Source organism: Sinohyriopsis cumingii, chromosome 2 (assembly GCF_028554795.1).
Source record: "Sinohyriopsis cumingii isolate HCF-2022 chromosome 2, ASM2855479v2, whole genome shotgun sequence".
NCBI lineage: Eukaryota > Metazoa > Mollusca > Bivalvia > Unionida > Unionidae > Sinohyriopsis > Sinohyriopsis cumingii.
Genome location: NC_142962.1, coordinates 111,857,116 through 111,876,499, shown reverse-complemented (window position 1 = coordinate 111,876,499; position 19,384 = coordinate 111,857,116). Strand labels below are relative to the sequence as shown.

Genomic DNA, 19,384 nt, shown 5'->3' with positions numbered 1-19,384 from the left:
TTGTATGTGTGACTCATTATCGCGTGTGGTTTGAATAAATCATCAATGGCAACCTCGGACTCCTTTTTTACATGATTTGACACGAAGAAGGAAGAAACTGAAGGAGATGATGTGTTTGTTGTAGCTTATATAGTGTTGATGTGTCATCAGTCTTTCACTTAATCACAGTAATATAATTCCAGGTTTGAATTCATTATAAATTCCAGTGAATGTCTCTGTCCAAGAATTTTATCAGAAAACATTTATATTTCCAGAGAAAATAATCACTTCATTTCAATAATTTTAAGAAAAATAAATTAGTCGAACTGGAACCAACATATATTACATCTTCAAAGTGCTAGATATTAAAGCGTGACTGGAAAGTCCCTTCAGCAGAAAGATTATATAGTTATCTACTTGACGTCGGGTTAAAAATAGCATTTTCTAAAAAATGCTGTTACCTAATTGAAAATAACGTTTTAAAATGATCGCGATGTTAACAGAATATAAATATTCGTTTTTTTATTGGGAACATTACTAGAAACATATTGTTGAAATTAATGTTGGAGTTGGACTACACTAAGAAAATTCAAACGACATGTATCCAGACCCAAATAAACATGTATTTCTTCTTCTGATAATTATCCTGATCTTAAGCCCATATAAATACATTATAATTTAGCTATGTGATTGTTGTTGACACATAATAAATTAAAAGTCAATTCGGGTCAAACTTACAGTGTTACATTACAATAGCATGTAATGAAATAATAAAAAAAACGTAACTAACAAACAATTCAAAATAAATATACATAACATACATTTCAGCTACAGTTAATGGTTCTTGTGATTTTTATCAAGACTCGTAGCAAAGATAGCGAGTATCATCAAAGTTAAGACATTATACAATATGGAGATATACGTACTAATTACCATCCTAGAAGCATATAAAGTGTGTTATGGACATTATATTAATGTAATTGACGTAGAAGGTGTTGTTATTGCTGATGTTGTTGTTTTAGATTTCACACCATTTCTACTTGCATGATATATTGAGGTAAATTATAAATGGTGTAGAAAGAACCCGGGGAAACACCCGCAAGTATCTCCGACCCAGGTGGTGCTGCTGTCTGTCGAGCTTTCTCACAACCCATAATCTAGACAAGATTCCACGCGACAGAGGTGGGATGGCAGTGAATGAAAGAACATTACTCCACTAGGCCACCCCTCCTTATAAGTGGTTTAGGAATTACTAATTCATAGTTAAGTTTGTTTTATAGAATTTCTAACGGGACGAACGGTTATGGCTTCTAATATGGATGCAAATTGCTCTACAAATCTCTAATGAGGATCGTTACTTTTACACTGTTTGACGTTGAAAGAAAGAACAAATGAAGAAAGTTGATGCCGAGCGGATGCAAGAATGCATCAAAGTAAAAGTGCCATGTTTACGATGCGAATGATCTGTGCAGAATTTCTAACCGACATCTGTTTTGGCTGGAGTTTTGCACTATATGTATACTGTTCATGAAAAATATAGATTGCACCCTAAGACTACATATTGCATCCTATCTTAATGTTCACAGTATACACAGCTGACTTGTAAGTGCAGCAGAACGACACATATTTTACTGGTGAACCTACTTGTAATTTTACATAGCTGAACCCACCATGGGGATAAGAAGTATACTTTTGCTCTGTGTTTTCCGTTGTTTGCCAGTTAATGTACAAGTTTTGGGTGAGTGTTGTTTACCTTTAGACATACGAAAATATAGAGATTTCGGTCCACAATACTTTTTAATTAAATCTTATGACATGCGTAGGAGTATTGCGTACATTGTTATCTATGTTTCGTTTGCATTGTTTGTTAGTTTTGTTCTTTCAATTTTAATTTTTGTTTATTCTATTGTTATGTAATGTAATGTATTCTAAAAAATGTAATTTAGCATTGTACTTTGGACTTAACCTTATGTAAAATTAAGTTCTAATTATATGGGTTTATTAACAGGATCATAATTAATATATGTAAATATGACGGTCTGGGTCTATACATTTCGATCACTGACTTACCTTTCAGTCTTTATATAGAGATAAATTTCGATTACTGTCTTACCTTTTCATTCTTTATTAATATATACATTTTGATTGCTGACTTACCTTTTCATTCTTTATTAATATATATATATATATATATATATATATATATATTTATTGCTGACTTACCTTCTCATTCTTTACTAATATATACATTTTGATTGCTGACTTACCTTTTCATACGTAGATTCATACAATATTTGTAATGTCGGTCATTCGAAATGAATAAATATTTTGTATAGGCATATGTTTCGCTTAATATAAAATGAAATGATATTCCGGAATCCATCCACCATAATTGTATCGGCCTAATTATATCTATGTGCCTTACTATTTTTTTGACGAGTATTTTTTAAATTTTTTTTTAGGTTGCCATTAACGATCTAATTTATTTAGTTTCGATTTTTTGCCAGCTAACCTTATCAGTAAATATAATGGATTATGAAACGAATGTATAAACATGTAAGCTGAATGTTGGAAAGTGAAAGAGTAAACGGGAGAGTAAAATGAATGAAAAAATGAAGAATGGGACGAACGAACAATTATAAGTAATGTAAAAAACCATAGACCATAAAGGAAATATATCTATTACATACTAATAATGATATAGAAGAGGATAATTAAGTGCGAAACTATTTCGCTAATGGGACCTTATAATCGTACTGAAACCAAAAATGTTTATTTTGGCAGTGTTTCATACCACTTTACTCAAGCAATGTTTCTTAGCACTTTACTCATGCAGTGTTTCATATCAGTTTACTCAGTCAGTGTTGCATACAACATTACCAAGGCAGTATTTCATACCATTTTCCCAGACATTGTTTCATACCACTTTACTAAGGCAGTGTTTCATAATATTTTATCCAGGCAATGTTTCATACCGCATTACTCAGCAGTGTTTCATATCACTTTACTCAGGCAGTGTTTCATATCACTTTATGCGGCCAGTTTTTCATACAACTCCACCCAGGCAGTGTTACATGCATTTTACTCAGGCAGTGTTTCATACCATCTTGCTCAGTCAGTGTATCATACCATTTTACTTAGGACGTTTTACATACCACATTACTCGGGCAGTATTTTTAATCATTTTACCATGTTAGTGATTCATATATCTTCACTCATGCATGTGGTTCATGTCACTTTACTCAAACAGTGTTTCATACCACTTTACTTAGGCAGTGTATCATTACACTTTCATACTAAGGTTGTATTGAAAACTTTGCAAAGGCAGAGAATTTCGTGCTAAGGTTGTATTACACGACTTTACATAGGCAGTGTGTTTCATATTGTTGTATTGCAGATTTTGCACAGGCAGTGTGTCTCACACCATTGTACTCATGCAGATCATTTCATACTGAAGTTGTATTGTCGACTTTACACAGGCAGTGTGTTTCATACAGAATATATATTTCAGAATTTACACAGGCAGTGTGTTTCATACTACTTTACTCAGGCAGGGCATTTCATACTAAATTTGTATTGCAGACTTTACCAAGTCAGAGCATTTCGTCATGAAGTTTTAATGCATACTTTATATAGGCAGTGTGTTTCATACCATTTTACACAGGCAGTGTGTTTCATACTGAAGCTGCATTGCAGCTTTTACACAGGCATTGTGTTTCATAGTGAAGTTGTATTGCAGACTTTGCACAGGCAGTATGTTTCATATTGAAGTTGTATTGCATACGTTACTCAGATGTTCATAACAAAGCTGCACTGAAGACTTTAATTAACGGTTAGTTCAGTAACTCAAGTTGCCATTTCAACATTTATACGTTATTTATTATTGTCTCACATTTTCTAGTAGATTCGAGCTAAATTCAATTGAAACGTAGCAGCAATAGTGAGTTGCATGCTCTGTGTCATTCTGTCTAGGAATATAAACATCGAACAACAGTAGCAACAACTGTAGTTACAGTAGAGGCAATATTAGTATAATCTTGGTAGAAATAGTAATGGTAGTAGTGGTAGTATAAAGTGGTGTGCATATTTAGCTGTGATCACAATGCTTTTGGGATTACTACCGTATTATCTTGCTTTCTAACGTTTCTGAAATATGCTTACAATATTATTTTCCTAAGTTATTATATTCACTATTAATTGGTAATTAATTTGTTTACATATGCTGTTCATAAACTATTTTAAGATTAGTATAGTCCTAAAAGATGTATCATCTGTGCTAATGGCTGTGTACTCGATCTAAGTGGAAGCTTACGAAAGTGTCTTGAACATATGTATGGTACTCACGCTTGTCCAGTACATGACAATTTGAAACGTATCTAGTGAAAATAAAACAATACATAGGAATTTAAAAATGTGTGGGGATTGGCATGATGTCACTTTAATTTGTTTTTTACTTATACATTTTGTTTCAACTGAGATCCGAGTTTAACTTTAGAACTGGGACATGTAAGATGTTAATCAACTGAACACTTTCTTTATCTCTTTTCTACTGTTTATTAAACGGTTAATTCAGTAGGTTAAAGAGTGTGCACGTTAACCTTTGACTGGGATCTCTGAAGAATTTATATATAGTCAGCCAGCTATTGTAGAGTGTTAGTGAGTTGTTGACGTTGTTGCTTCCACGCATACATATATAGAGACAATTCATTTCAGCCAGTCTTTGTTGTAATTCATGGACAACAGGTTTTGAGGTTCGAAACAGTGTGGATAGAGTTCACTCAGTAGCTGTATTAATACAGGTACGTGACGGTCAATTACGTGTTTACGATTGTTTCAGAATGCATTGGCGTACATGAAAACATTTATGTTGCAGAGTAGATGCATCTGGACACGAGTGTTATGTTATCAGCATATAATAAGGACATATTCTTATTTGATCTTTTCACCAGTTTGTTTTATTCTAAAATGTAAGGGTATTTCGCATAAATAATCAGTGCTAGATTCATCAAGCTAAACGATTGTTTGCATATATATTTAGTTTCCGTACACATACAAGTATACAATCATACACTTGCACACATATACACATATAGATACACATATATCGATACACACATCGATAGATAAATACTTATACATAAACATACATATATACTCACATATACATACACATACATAGATAAATACGTATATTTACAAATTAACATCCATTAGATGCATATTAATACATATGCATGCAAATGGGTATGCCCGTATACATGTGCATGTTACCATTATATATAGCATTCACTTGTTAATACCTGTTTAATACAGAAAATATTCTTTACTCATTTGATATTATTTGCATCAATTTATCAGTTCAGGTGATTATTGTCTCTTGTTACCAATCTCCTGATACATAAAGTATAAGACAAATTACTTTAACAATTTACAGCATCAACAACGGTGAATTTTCCTACTTTATAGATGTGTGACACTAAATATATTTTCCTGTATAATACACGTAACAATAACATTAACTGAACGAGGTCGTACCTCCTTCCATCATTGTACACATGCTTAGGTTATATATAGATGTCCCATGCCATCCATCTATATCGCAAGTACCAAACATCTATATGGCTTATATATCATGTGTAGCTAACATTGGTTATATATGTATGCATCGCATTCACTGATCTGACGAGAATCATCGTGACAATTCCAAAGTTGTCGGCGATTGCTTCGATTTCCATTCAGTCTGATGAATATTACTCTCCGTTGAAAAATGGTGTGTCGATGACAACTCGTGTAACATCATTAAAATTAACGTTTTCGAAATATATTCTTTTTCTCCCAGTTTGTTTAGTAAGGGATACGTAGTCCGGTACGACAATTCTGACAATATCTTCTGCTTCCATCCCCAAATACATGCTTTCCTATGTTATACATGGGACTGCATGTATCATTGAATTGTGCCATTATCGATACATCATTGGTTGCAGCTGTTACTGTTGTTTTAAAAAAGGTCCGCTTTTCGAATTCACTCTCTATTGCTCCTCATGTAATCTCTGATTCAGCTATATGTTGTTGGGCAATTTCATTATTAATTTTACTGACCGAAGATTTCACTGTCGGACTCTAGTCCAACATACCTATCTGACCTCACCCATGTGTACACACCAGCAAGATACTTACGCTCCTCTTCTAACAATCGTATACTCATTATTCCCACTATGAAAACAAAGTCATATGGACAACGTTCTTTTGCATACCAGGGCCCAGCAACGTGGAATGAATTGCCCACTGAACTTAGACACAAAAACACAGTGATCACCTTCAAGAGGGCTCTCAAAACTCACTTATTTCGGCTGCAAGAATAAACTTAAAGACCTAATAATGTTTCCTACGTGAAATATTCTCAGCATGTTTTTTTTTAAAAATGTTTTTCTAATTTCGTGTTGTTTGTTTTCTTAATAATATTATTATGTTTCTTATCTTATCTTATAGGTGTTGTCTAATGTTGTAAAGCGCTTAGAGCTTCTAAAGATTAGGCGCTATAAAAGGTCCTCATTATTATTATTGTTTGTATTGTTTCTTCAGATGGGAGCCTACATGCTTTTGGATATCGAGACAGTGATCGTTGTACTCGATCTCGAATCGATTGAACTGCTACCAGTCCCAAATTCGTTAACCATTCCATAGCAAAGGTGGTTGTGCAATTGCTTTTGGATATCGAGTCATTGATCGTAGTACTCGATCTCAAATCGACTGAACTGCTATCAGTCCCAAATTCGTTAACAATTACATAGCAAAGACGGTAGTGTAATTGCTGTTCGATATCTAGTCAGTGATCATCGAGCTCAATCTCGAATCGATTGAACTGCTACCAATCCCACATTCGTTAACCATTACATAGCAAAGTTTTTAATGTCATCAACGACTCGCATTCCAAAGTATCTACATTTTGTTTTGAAGTATATATGTCACCTGCTGTCATAACAATCTAAAGAAAGAAATACGGTTAAGAAATAACACGTATTTGTATGGATGCATACTTAAAGGTAAGCAAATGGAATTATATTTAAAATATAGGGGAAGTAGACTCATTAGTTAGTACATGAACGTGAGAGGACCTTTCTTGAAAGTAGTGAGCACAATAATTAATTGATTTCTCAGTTTAAGAAATCACCATAGCTGCAATAGTTACTTAATCGTCAGTATATTGCTAATGTTGACTATTTACACACTGTTCTTTTACGTTGTTTTCTCTGTGTAAATTTAAATTAGTTTGGTTGATACATCCGTTTAAAATGCAATATTTCGGTTAATATTTAAACAATTTTACACGTACATTTGCAAATACATTCAGGTTTTCGACCTTTTGGTACAAGTACACATATTTTGATAATATCCGTTAACAAATTAAATTACCAGTTTTTTTAATTACAATGCTACATTAACTATACCTTATGACTGTTAATAATTTATACTATATTAGAGGAGGGAATGGTTTTGCAACGTACTAAATAGTAGCATCCCCAAGTTGTTCACATCACTTGCTAGAAATATCGCTTAGAGATATAAAATCGTCAGTACATTGCAAACTGTGCATGAATACTCTTCCGACACTGTTCACTTCAGAAAATTGCCAAAAGGCACTGGAAAGTTAATATATAGTTTGCACAAAACGCAGATCCAAAACTCCACGGTATGGCTTAGTTTACGACGCAGATCCAAAACTCCACGTTATGGTTTAGTAAACGACGCAGATCCAAAACTCCACGTTATGGCTTAGTATACGACGCAGATCCAAAACTCCACGTTATGGCTTAGTAAACGACGCAGATCCAAAACTCCACGTTATGGCAAACTTAAAACAATACTCTAGGCGTACATAGTACGATATTGAAAGAACTGAACTATTTTGATACAAATTATTGAATATTATGAGCAAAGAGAATGTAACATAATTTGCAAAGGATATGCCTATTTGACATACACAGTTGTCTTTATTTATATTACCAGTAGGAATCTGCCGTGACTGGCAGGTAAGCCTATCTAACATAGAACAATATGCATACATTCTGAGAGCGATACATGTACTTTCCAGCAATGATATTGAAATTTAACGAACAAAACGAGGTGTCATCATTAAATAAATTCCATAGCAACGAAAGCCATATAAATTCAAGTTAGGTATGAGGAGAGAGTTTAATAACAACATAATCAACTATATAAAGTGGAAAACGCATCCGGTACTTTTCTAATGTAGTCAGAAGGTGAAAGGTTTAACAATGTTAAGTGGAAAGAATTTGATCGCTAGCTTATATGACCCTGATAAACTAATTGACGAACAACTGATTGCGTTGTTTTGTGATTCAGTTTGAAACTTAATAATTCGAGGCAAGTGGTAACACAGTGACAGATAAAATAATTGTTAGTGACCAGATAGGAAAGTAATGAACTAGCAATAATTGTGAGCTTAAATAATTTGCTAACATCTATATATATATATATATATATATATATATATATATATATATATATATATATATATATATATATATATACTATGTATCAATATATGTTGTATATATATGTCTGCTTTAGGTCGTTATACGAATCACAAAATATACACTTACTGCTTTACATCCTGAACTCCCTCTTAATGTACTTTCTTAGTTCTTCAAATCCAGATTACAAGAGCTATGCTACGGATTACAAAGCTTAATTGCCAATTTCGAATTTGCACTCTAAGTGCGACTAAATTCGAAGCGCAATAACATCCACCTTACTGCACTCAGAATGAAATGAACATTATAATCCATTGTAATGAACATTATTATCCCAAACAGTCAATGGCAGAACAGTAACACACATGCAAACGAATCAAGATAATACTCCCTCACGAAGAAGATTTTAATTCATGTAGAATTGACACAGATAAATCAAGTCCAAAATCACTTTTAACTGAATCTACAAATAATAACAAAAATGTATCCAGTCCAGTCCAAATCGAAAAGTTGTTGCAATGAGCATTCATACCCAATATGACTCTACATTTCAATTTTAGTTAGACCGAAACCAGACTTTCTTTCCAAAGTGATGTTAACCTTGTGACTGAGTTTAAATTTTGCTTGGCGGCATTATGTTCGTATTAATATTGTTCTTGTTTACTGATCATTCGAAGCGTGTGTAATAATTATAAATACAACATCAATTCAGTCGCTTTGTTTCATGCAATGTATTTTTATTTATATAATTAATCCATCGGTAAAATAAGCAAATGAGCGTATACTAAGGAAGTAATTGCATATGTATGGGAAAATACCAACTCGTTTTCTCGGATGGATATAAGTACTTCCCAATGTCGTACATTATATCCATCTGAAAAAAAAATAGTGAATTTATTCCCACACAAATGCAATAATCCATATATATTAATATGTTAAGACTATAGGGTCTTAAAGTAAATATCAGAAAAGAACACACAAAAAACAACAAAGAATGTATATCCTTACAGTAGAAAATGAATGGTCAAAATGAATGGACAGTTTTGTATATTAAATACCAAAAAAAAAAACAAAACATAAAGTTATCACAAAAGGTCACAATATATGATTCCATTTGAATTTTGGCGATATTGCGTTGAATGCGTCTATGTGGTAGTGCGATGACGTGTAATGACTTGTCAACATTAATATAATTAAATAATGGTGATGTCTGAGTCTTCTATAATTTCCAATTATTGTTGCAGACCAATACTATTAGTGATGAGCAATTTATATTTGCATTGAATAATAATTTGAGTAAAAAATCCACCCAAATATAACACTGAATATAGCAATATGATCATTTCTGAGCCCATATGTTAGGACAATAATTAGTTATTTTTAAGTATGATAACATAAATCAAAAACTAAGATACAAAAATATAGCCCGGATATTGATCAGCCACCTTTATAAAACATTCAAAATCTGCAATACGTTTAGGACTTTTCAAAGGAAAATTTAAAGTCCTAGACCCAGACCCCCAAAAAATTTTTACATTAAAAGGCAGTGATTATACTATTAATCCACAATTGATAGATATATATTTGCTATGGATTATGCTGTTTAGAAAAATATCCTTAACCAGGTACAAAATGCACATTAAACTTGATTGTGTGGAAGGTCAAGGTCAGTTATTAAGACAATGACCATTAACATAGGCCACCAGTTAATAAAATTTAAATATATACACCGCATATGTTAATGTGTGTTTCATGATCTGTTCTTAGTAATTATATCACACTTTCATGCCAACATAATGGTATTCGTTCTATTCATCAAATTGAGCAATTTATTTTGGTGATTTCATGCATGAGGTCCTACTGATCAAATGTACTTATATTCAACAAAGTCAGGAATATTTACGGATATGTCTTTGAATAAGTATCATGATACACGGTGTAATGTTATGGTATACAATGACAGTATGTCACAGTATTTTTTTTTTAATTGCATTATATGCATTTTCACATTAATACATCATTCTTTATTATGTTGTATATTTATACTAGCCGATGTTTTATTAATAATTGTCAAGTATCCACCATGGCTAATTTCCATTCAATATTTAGTATATACAATATCCAACAAACATTTAAAATCAATAATCGATTGCATATTTGTTAATTATGTTATTAAGTCCTGTTCCGTGGTAATAATGTAATTTATTCAACTTTCTCTTCAAAGGCATGATAGTGATATCACATTAAAACAATGTTCCTAAATATGTTTTTTTTTTTTACGATTCAAGACCTCTCAAATATTCACGCAAGTCTTGATTGTAAATCTGTATTTTTGTTTGTTCCTAGTGTTTTTGTCTTTTAGTGGTGACTTTGTTTACATTTTGCTTTTTGATACATCTTCATAATTTACGGCAGGGGAGCAGTACAGACGGATTACATCTGATTCATTAAATTTTGAACATGTCACTATATTTTGTTTTAATTTAGACCCAAACTGTGTGTGGAAAAATTATATTTGCCATCCTGTTTAGGATAAATGTCCACATTAACATCTCAAGTCTCTGTCTCTGTGAATACAATCATAAATGTAATCACTTACCAACCATTACTAGAACCCAAACTTTTGCTGATACTTTATATACACAATGGAACAACTTCCGCTGTTGTCTGTTTGAGTGTTGCAATCATTATGATATACAATAGATATTCTGTGCAGATTGGTACGAACAGTAATCAAACGACATCGATATGTGATTGATATCATTTGTTCAGTAGTAGGGAAACTGATCCAGAGATGAGACATGTTTAGTTTATTTTTATTTGCGCAGTAGGTCTTTTGATATTTTAAATTGCACCTGTAACATTTACTTTCAAAAGTCATCTACTGAGCGCATTTTGTTAAGCTCAATTTGATGGTTATATTATGGTGCAACATATAAATATATCTTTTTCAATGATACACCTAGGTAATTAGAGTTTGTATATATGGACATATTGATTTATATCTTTATTGATTTATTGATTGAATTTTTAGTATATATATATATATATATATATATATATATATATATATATATGTATATATATATGTATATATATATATATATATATATATATATATATATATATAGATATAGATATATATAGATATATATAGATATATATATAAATATAATCAACTAAAAATTCAATCAATAAATGAATGAATATATCAATAATATGTTTTTCAGCACCTTGTCTACATGAAAGTTGATTGATTGAAGTGTTTGTCATTGCACTACCCGAATAATGAAATCAGATCTCTCTCCTAGTCTTGGAATTTAATTTAATTATGATAAGATGTATTAATAGCTGGCAACACTAGCAACCATACGGAGTAAATTTAGTCTTCAAACAGATTAACTCTCAGTTTACAGCTAAACATAAAGTGTATAGAGCCATATATGACAGCTATCACATGCTTCTTGTTGTGTTCCTCTCTACAGAGCTTTATGGCGATCCATTTATTGTTATAGCGAATAGAGATATGCAATTGGTTCTTTATCAGAAATGTGATGACACATAATGCAGGTTATCATGGTAACGCGAGAAATATATTTGTATTAAACTACACCTGAAAAGGTGTCTCAATAAAACATCTTATCCAAATGAGGTGAACAATCGAAACCTGCCATTTATTTAATTTATTTCTCTTCGTTTAATGTGCGAAATTACGAGTTTTCTCTGGTTGAACTTGAAACTGATTATTTCATCATCTATGACAGTAAAAATATAGATTCAGCTTTTTATTTTTTTTTTATTTTGACAACTTTGTTTAGTTTATGTCAAAACAACGGAAATAAAAATGGATGCTGCTCATTTCCTATTCCTAGTTGTAATTCTTGTATAATAGTACTAGGAAATACAAAATTGCTAATTATTTATGTTTCCTTTTTGTCAACCAGACTCATTGCCTCATGACTTTCTCTTGATTGTGGACAGAATGTCGGGGACAATCTATCGTACAGACATCAGTAACAACAGCTATGTGACTATTCCACTTCATGATTTGCTTAACACCAATGACATCGACTACGACCCTACTGCTGATGTTACATACGCTTCCAATATATCTCACATAATATCAATATCAAGTACTGGGGACAGGCAAACGACCGTACGAGCCTTCGGTGAATGTGGGTTTCCGCTAATTTCCGTCTACAGTATATCATTTTTGAAGATTCCATTGTATTCCAAGTTACAATTTAAGTACATTGTATATATAGCTGTATAGATTTTTTTTTTCCTTTTGTAGAGTAAAAGTATTTGTAAGCAAAGAAAAATCAATGATTCTCACATATTTATGCAAAAAACAGTGTTATGCCACGGTAAATATAACAGAATAGAACACTATTAATGTCACGAATGGTTGTATTGTTTATTAAATGCACTATCCAGTTCAATGTAAACCAAGTCAATTTTGTATCAATAAATATATCATCAGTTGCAAATCTGGACGTAATTCAGTATTTCATCCTAATATTTTTCTAATAGAGTTTTGTCGGAACGCATCACCATATTCAGTTATTATGTATATTTGTAATGAAAAATAATTAAACAGTAAGCACCTGCATTGTTGTGATATGAAACTTTTCTGGATAATTTTAAAAATTTAAGAAACTAATCGATACTTTATATTTAAATGTAATACATGATACAAAGTTAGTTGCCTTTTTGCCCCATATACACAAAACAAAGTTTCTCCAGGGATTCTCTAATCAGAACAGCTTGGCATCCACATATCCAGTGGAATGAAATTATCTAGCATACGAAAACACAAATAAATCTAAAATAATCACTTCTTTGAAGCAGCTAAATCTAAAAAGAAGCATTACTATTTGAAGTAATTCTGGTTCTTTTCTAGATGCCGACATCGTTGGAATTGCAGTAGACTCAACATCTAGACTCCTGTTTTACACAGACAAAGGAAATGCCGTCATTGGTGTCATCAGTCTTGACAATAAATCACATAAAACAGTTATTAGAAATGTGGAACATCCAATGGACATCGTAGTAGATCCAATAAACGGGTATTCGTTGCCTTCAGCACTCAATAGATAAGAAAAATAGTACACTCTGAATTCTGGTAATGATGTATTTCTTGTTTAACCCATACGAGTTAACCAAACTCAAATGAGTGTGCATACATTTTTTATTAATCCATTTTCCTCGAAATCTGAGGTAAATGTTCCATTGCTAAATGACAAATACCATCATGCGATAGTCTGCATTTAGATAGTTTTGCATAAAGAACAGGACAATAACTATGCCTAAAATAAGCAGGCACAAATAATATATGCTTCAACACCATGCCTCCAAAAATAACCACATTATGTTGATCATTATTTCCCTGTCATTTTATTTATCATAGTTTAAATGCGCTTCATGAAACTGAATTACTGACTGTATTGTAAATAAATTGGAACGTTAAATACAAATAATTTGTTTGCAATTCGTTAGAGCTGTAGTTAATTGTTCATTTACAAGGCAACGTAAATTATAAATCGTATACAAACGAAAGTTCCAAGCACGGACAAGATTGTCTCACTCTTCTTTAGTATAATAATGCTAGTATTGCTGAATGGAGAATGCTTTTCTTACATAAATTACAATGGTGCAGTGTTTGTTGACATGGTTGAAGAAATTAAATATTTGGCTGTACAGTTTTGCTTACATATTAAGGTCTATGATGGCAATTTATTAACGTCTATCTGTTTTAGAAGTTGGCGGTACTACTCATGAATAAACACTTACACTGGCACATTTATATTAAATCACATAGTGATATTGCTGAGAAACTGTGAAAAACGAGGTTGGTCAGAGTACATGAATCCCAACATTTGAATTTTGTTTTCAAAAATATATACAAAGATAAAGGGAAATGTAGGTACCATAGTATAAAATAAGTCAATAGGGGTGTGACATAATTGGATCATTCTGATCCAAGGCAATGTGGATATATTAATGCAACGAGTATGAATAAACAACTCCATACAATACAATTACAATAGTCCGGTCTGAAGCAAAACCAAGCAAATAGCTCTTTGTTCCTTAAATTATAATAGCACTTCATTTAAGTAAAATAAAACTAACTTACAATCAAACACTTTTTTGTCCAGACTTGCAAACAGTACTTAATTAAAGTCATATACATTTCATTCGGCTTAAAAACAGATACCTGGTAGACATTGACGCTCTTCTTAAATGCTACGAAAAGAAAGAAAAAAAACCTTAACTTTCCTATCTAAACATTTTTTTTGTATAATTCATTACGTATCAATACCACCTCGGTATGAATGTTTCAGTTTTCCTTAAAATAATACACACATATTTTGAAGTGGCTGCACTAAGTGTTTAAGCAACAAATAAGTAATGCACTCCCAAATTGTCTTGAAATTTCTGTTTTTGTCCGATAATTCTGCAACAATGCAACATAACGATGTTTACACCATGGTAAAGGTTGAAGAGTAAAATAGGGGCGGCTACAGAGGGAATGTGCATCGTTTCCTACATGTTTATGGTTGTGTTACAGCTGGGAGATGAGACGTGTCTGTTGCTGAGTGTATGCTACTTTTAATGTCAAAGACTTGTTACATCTGTTTTAGCTCGGGATGTTCATATTAATACAATGTTTCGTAGGAAATAAAGATCGCTTAATACTATGCGTGGTTTATTGATGCTAAATACGATACCAATTAATGTTTATTACAGCTCTATATATTGGAGTGAAAAGGGATTGCTTGGACAAATGCTGGAGATGTCCAACTATGATGGTACAAATCGAAAGCAGTTGGGGCAGAATCGAGTAAAAAGGCTTGGCCTCGATGAACCAGCAATAATCTTGGATTTGGATTTTAACGGTTAATTGTTTTCAGTATTGGCCATCAATATGTTTATACTGCATTCTGTATGATCTGCTTTGCTATGATTTTATTGATTTATACACTGAATACTCAGATAAGAGGCGTTTCATTCAATCGTCTAAAGATTATATACTAATTATGAAAGGATTCATATATTGACAAGCATGTTCTGCTGCTACGTTTGCACTTTGACAAGAATCCGTTAAAAAACAAACAATACTTTTACGTAATTGCTATCAGCCATACAAACATATTTTCGTCAACTTTTGTATATTATAATGACAATAACAATGTTCTCCTGTTTCTTACAACAATATAAATACCATTGCGATCTTTATCAATTTGTGAAAAAAATGTATGTAAATCTTGTAAATGTTATATTAGAAATATGGTCTAGGGCGTTGCCACAGACTATTTAATTAAATCATACGTGAACCTATTCATGTATTCGCCTTGATCAATTGTAGAGAGTATATATATTGTTAATCCTGTATTGTACAATTCAATACTAATGTAGTTTTAAGAAATGATGTTAATCCCTCTGTGCTGATAACAATGTAGATCCAGAATAACGAATGTCGGGTTTATTCATCACCAGTACGAGTTGTTCTTTGATTTTAAATATATAATAATTTGCGCTTTCATTGTGAGATCAAATCATGACAGTTCAATGTTTTTAGTAGCATCGTTTGGCTGATATAGTTTAAAATGTCGATGAATTTATCCGTAGTTGTAGAATAATCTTTGAAGGAATGATAATTCAACAAGCTAAGTGAATAATTACCAGCTGGATTTAAGTGAAGTGAGATTGTTTCTATCGGAAACAGTGGGTACAGAACTAATACGTGAATGTTACCAGTTATCTTTTACAAATAATATTAGAATATGAAATGCAATAAATTGGTTACTATGGTTAAATGTTACTGAAAATGATGAAGATCATGTTACATTTGGCATGCCTTAGAAAAAATTAAATGTCGTTAGACTGAAATTTACTACATGACCGATGCCAGTTATCCTTTACAAATGCAATGAGACTATGAAATGCAATGACATAGTTACTATGGTTATATGTTACTGAAAATGATGAAGATCATGTTACATTTGGCATACGTTAGGAAAAACGAAATATACTGCTCCCTTAGTGATAACCTTGTTATGACGAAATTTCATATTTCTGAATTGCTAAAGCGTGTAGTTGTATTGTTACGACTCATTTGGTTGAAAATAAATAACAGATAAGAGGCAATACTGACAGATTTTGTATATTTGATAAATATAATGTATATCTCTACATGACAAGTAAAATAATTAAACACTTATTTACAATATGACGAATTGACTCGTTAGGTACTAAATGTTATACCTATTTCAAAAGTTTTGAATAATCCGAATGAGTTCCAATGACATTCGATTTGATGATCTGAACTGTAATGATGTATCAACATTATAATAACTATGTTAAAATCCCAAGATGTCTTCACATCAATACACAATAATTCAGCGATGGATATTATTCAAATTAACATGTAATGTGTCGAGCACTGTTATTCGAACGAATGATTAAATTATACAAATATAAGTGGCAGGTGTGGTGCTAATTATAATAAAGATTTTGTTCTCCGTTATAGATCTCTTACATCAATTACTAAAGATGGAGGCGCATTTATAAATCAATACAAACAGGGTTATGTAGGTTATACTAGAAGTCATTCCCTCGTCCTATAACGTCATGTACTAATATTAATACTTAAACTTGGAGCTTTATGAATTAATCTTTAATGTAACAGCTAGAAACAAAGGATATTCGGATTAGAAATGTCATTAACTAAATACCCCTTATCGCTTACAAAAACTATTATGAATAAAATACACATAATACAAAGATGTTTAACATTACCCTTTCGTTAAACATATACAAACACAATCTTCTCATGTCAAAACTAATAGAGAAAATTAGTTAAACAGGTAGCTGTGACAGGACGAATGAATGTAAATGCTTAATAATTATTTCAGGTGGAGACTTGTACTTGTGTGAAAGTGGAGGTGAAACTACAACAATACGTCGACTTAATGCGAGTGGTTCTAACGGTCAGCTTATTTACGGGAATGAAGAAGAAACATATCTCTGCAGTATTACTGTGGACCAATCCTACGTCTACTTTACATTTGGCAAGTATTCATTTTGCAGATACAACTGATCTCTAGTATATTTCATACAAAGATAGTCATTGTTCTACAATAATAAACTTCTTACAGTATGCAATGCCAATAAAACCATCATTTAAATAGCACGTTAGATTTTTACTTAAAATTTGAGAAACACAATCAAGTCCATGTTCCTTCTTCGAAACATTTTTACTAATGAATCATATGCAGAAATGCTACGAAGATATACGAATACACGTCATTTAACTTGCAAAGGCTTAGCGAGAAGATTATTAAATGATCTTCCATTGAATACTGTTCGATTCTAAAAGATCATCAGTCAAATTTGTCAGATCAAGCTACTTTCAACTTCTAATAAGAATGCATTCAAATGTGTTCAGATATTCAGAGTAATTCACGATTCATACTTTCCGAAAATTATTAATGTTTATTACATACGATCGGTAATTTCCGAGATATTTGTTTCACATATAACGCTTGCTAGACACCGATTCAACAGCGGTAGTATCATACAGTAGTCAGGATATAGTCTGTATCATTTTGTCTCTGATTCTATATATAGTTTGAGAGCATGTAAAACGTAACCTTACTTAGGTTTGTTGTCAGTTTTATGTTTGGTCCACATACATTAAACAACGGTAAAGGAGGTGTAACTAAATATGACCTTTTCGCAAACGGTTACTACCTTCAAAGCTTCTGAATGTAACATAAGGTCTTGATGTACAGACTGACATAGGAATGACGGGACGAAAGAAAGACTTACGATGTCATCATATCTCATTGGAAAGCATGGACATAATTAAATCACTAGCATCGTTATTCGTGCCAGTAGTTGTCGTTATACAGAACGTTATGCAATTTTTGAATTTTGAATGCAATATCTTTATCTTATTAGCGATATACAGAGAATCGGAACGGATGGAACTGGAGAGACAGTTATTCCTTATGCTGATGAAGACACATATCCAACATACATCCATTTGCACACTAATAGAGGTCGAGGTATACAAAAAATTGTAATTAGATGCATGCACAAAAAGTAACCGAGATCATATTTCGTACATGAAATTCATCTTTAAGTTTGATTTTCAATATTTTTTGAAACACCATACCCCACAATTTATGCATATGCCACTTTTCCATAATAAACATGTGTATCAAGAGACCAAACGTTATGTCACTCGTAGATATCAAATTAACATGGAGGACAACGACGAGCTTTTGATATAGTTTCGCTACATCTCTAATTTAACATGTGATTAATTGTCTTGATCTTTCGCTGATTCACGCGTCGAACCTCAAAATTCCGTGCTTTGCTTATATAATGAGAATACATACGTTGCTAAAAACAGTCGGAATTTGTATTTTGTGGCTAATACTGCAGGCTACATTTGGACATATGTGTTAAGACTAGCAACTTACGTACAATTTTGTAACATATAATCAAGAAAATGGAAATATAATATCAATTACAAAAGGAATATGTTTCCTTTTTAGCAATTCTATTTATATATATTGTTTAATCTATATAACATGACTACACCTTCATTCATCCGCGTGAATATAGTCTCTAAAGAAGCTCGATGGTTAAATATCGGCATGAAGAATTTGAAAGCTGATTGTTTTTATACATTGTTCATCTCATGTTTCGATGGCTCTTAACATAACATATAAAAAACCAGCAGGTTTTGTACAATTTTACAAATATATTGTTTCTCTAGAATAAGAAGTGAACATTTTAAAGAAATTAAGTAATACGAATCAAATCACAAATTGTCCAAAGGTATTGATCCAAGTTTGTAAAGTTCCAAATTAGTTCCAGTGATATTCCAATTATGT

At 32.0% G+C, this 19,384-nt stretch overlaps 1 protein-coding gene across 1 annotated transcript in view; it reads left to right on the top strand.

The window, feature by feature from the left end:
• Positions 1 to 1,623: 1,623 nt before the first annotated feature.
• Positions 1,624 to 19,384, top strand: part of LOC149805616 (low-density lipoprotein receptor-related protein 2-like) — a 46,558-nt gene continuing 28,797 nt past the window's right edge. The window contains exons 1-6 of the mRNA XM_089950256.1: positions 1,624 to 1,717; positions 12,419 to 12,649; positions 13,378 to 13,543; positions 15,225 to 15,373; positions 17,393 to 17,552; positions 18,441 to 18,547. Of these exons, the coding sequence (XP_089806382.1) occupies positions 1,651 to 1,717; positions 12,419 to 12,649; positions 13,378 to 13,543; positions 15,225 to 15,373; positions 17,393 to 17,552; positions 18,441 to 18,547 (880 nt within the window). The 5' untranslated portion in view covers positions 1,624 to 1,650. The remainder of the gene's footprint in view (positions 1,718 to 12,418; positions 12,650 to 13,377; positions 13,544 to 15,224; positions 15,374 to 17,392; positions 17,553 to 18,440; positions 18,548 to 19,384) is intronic.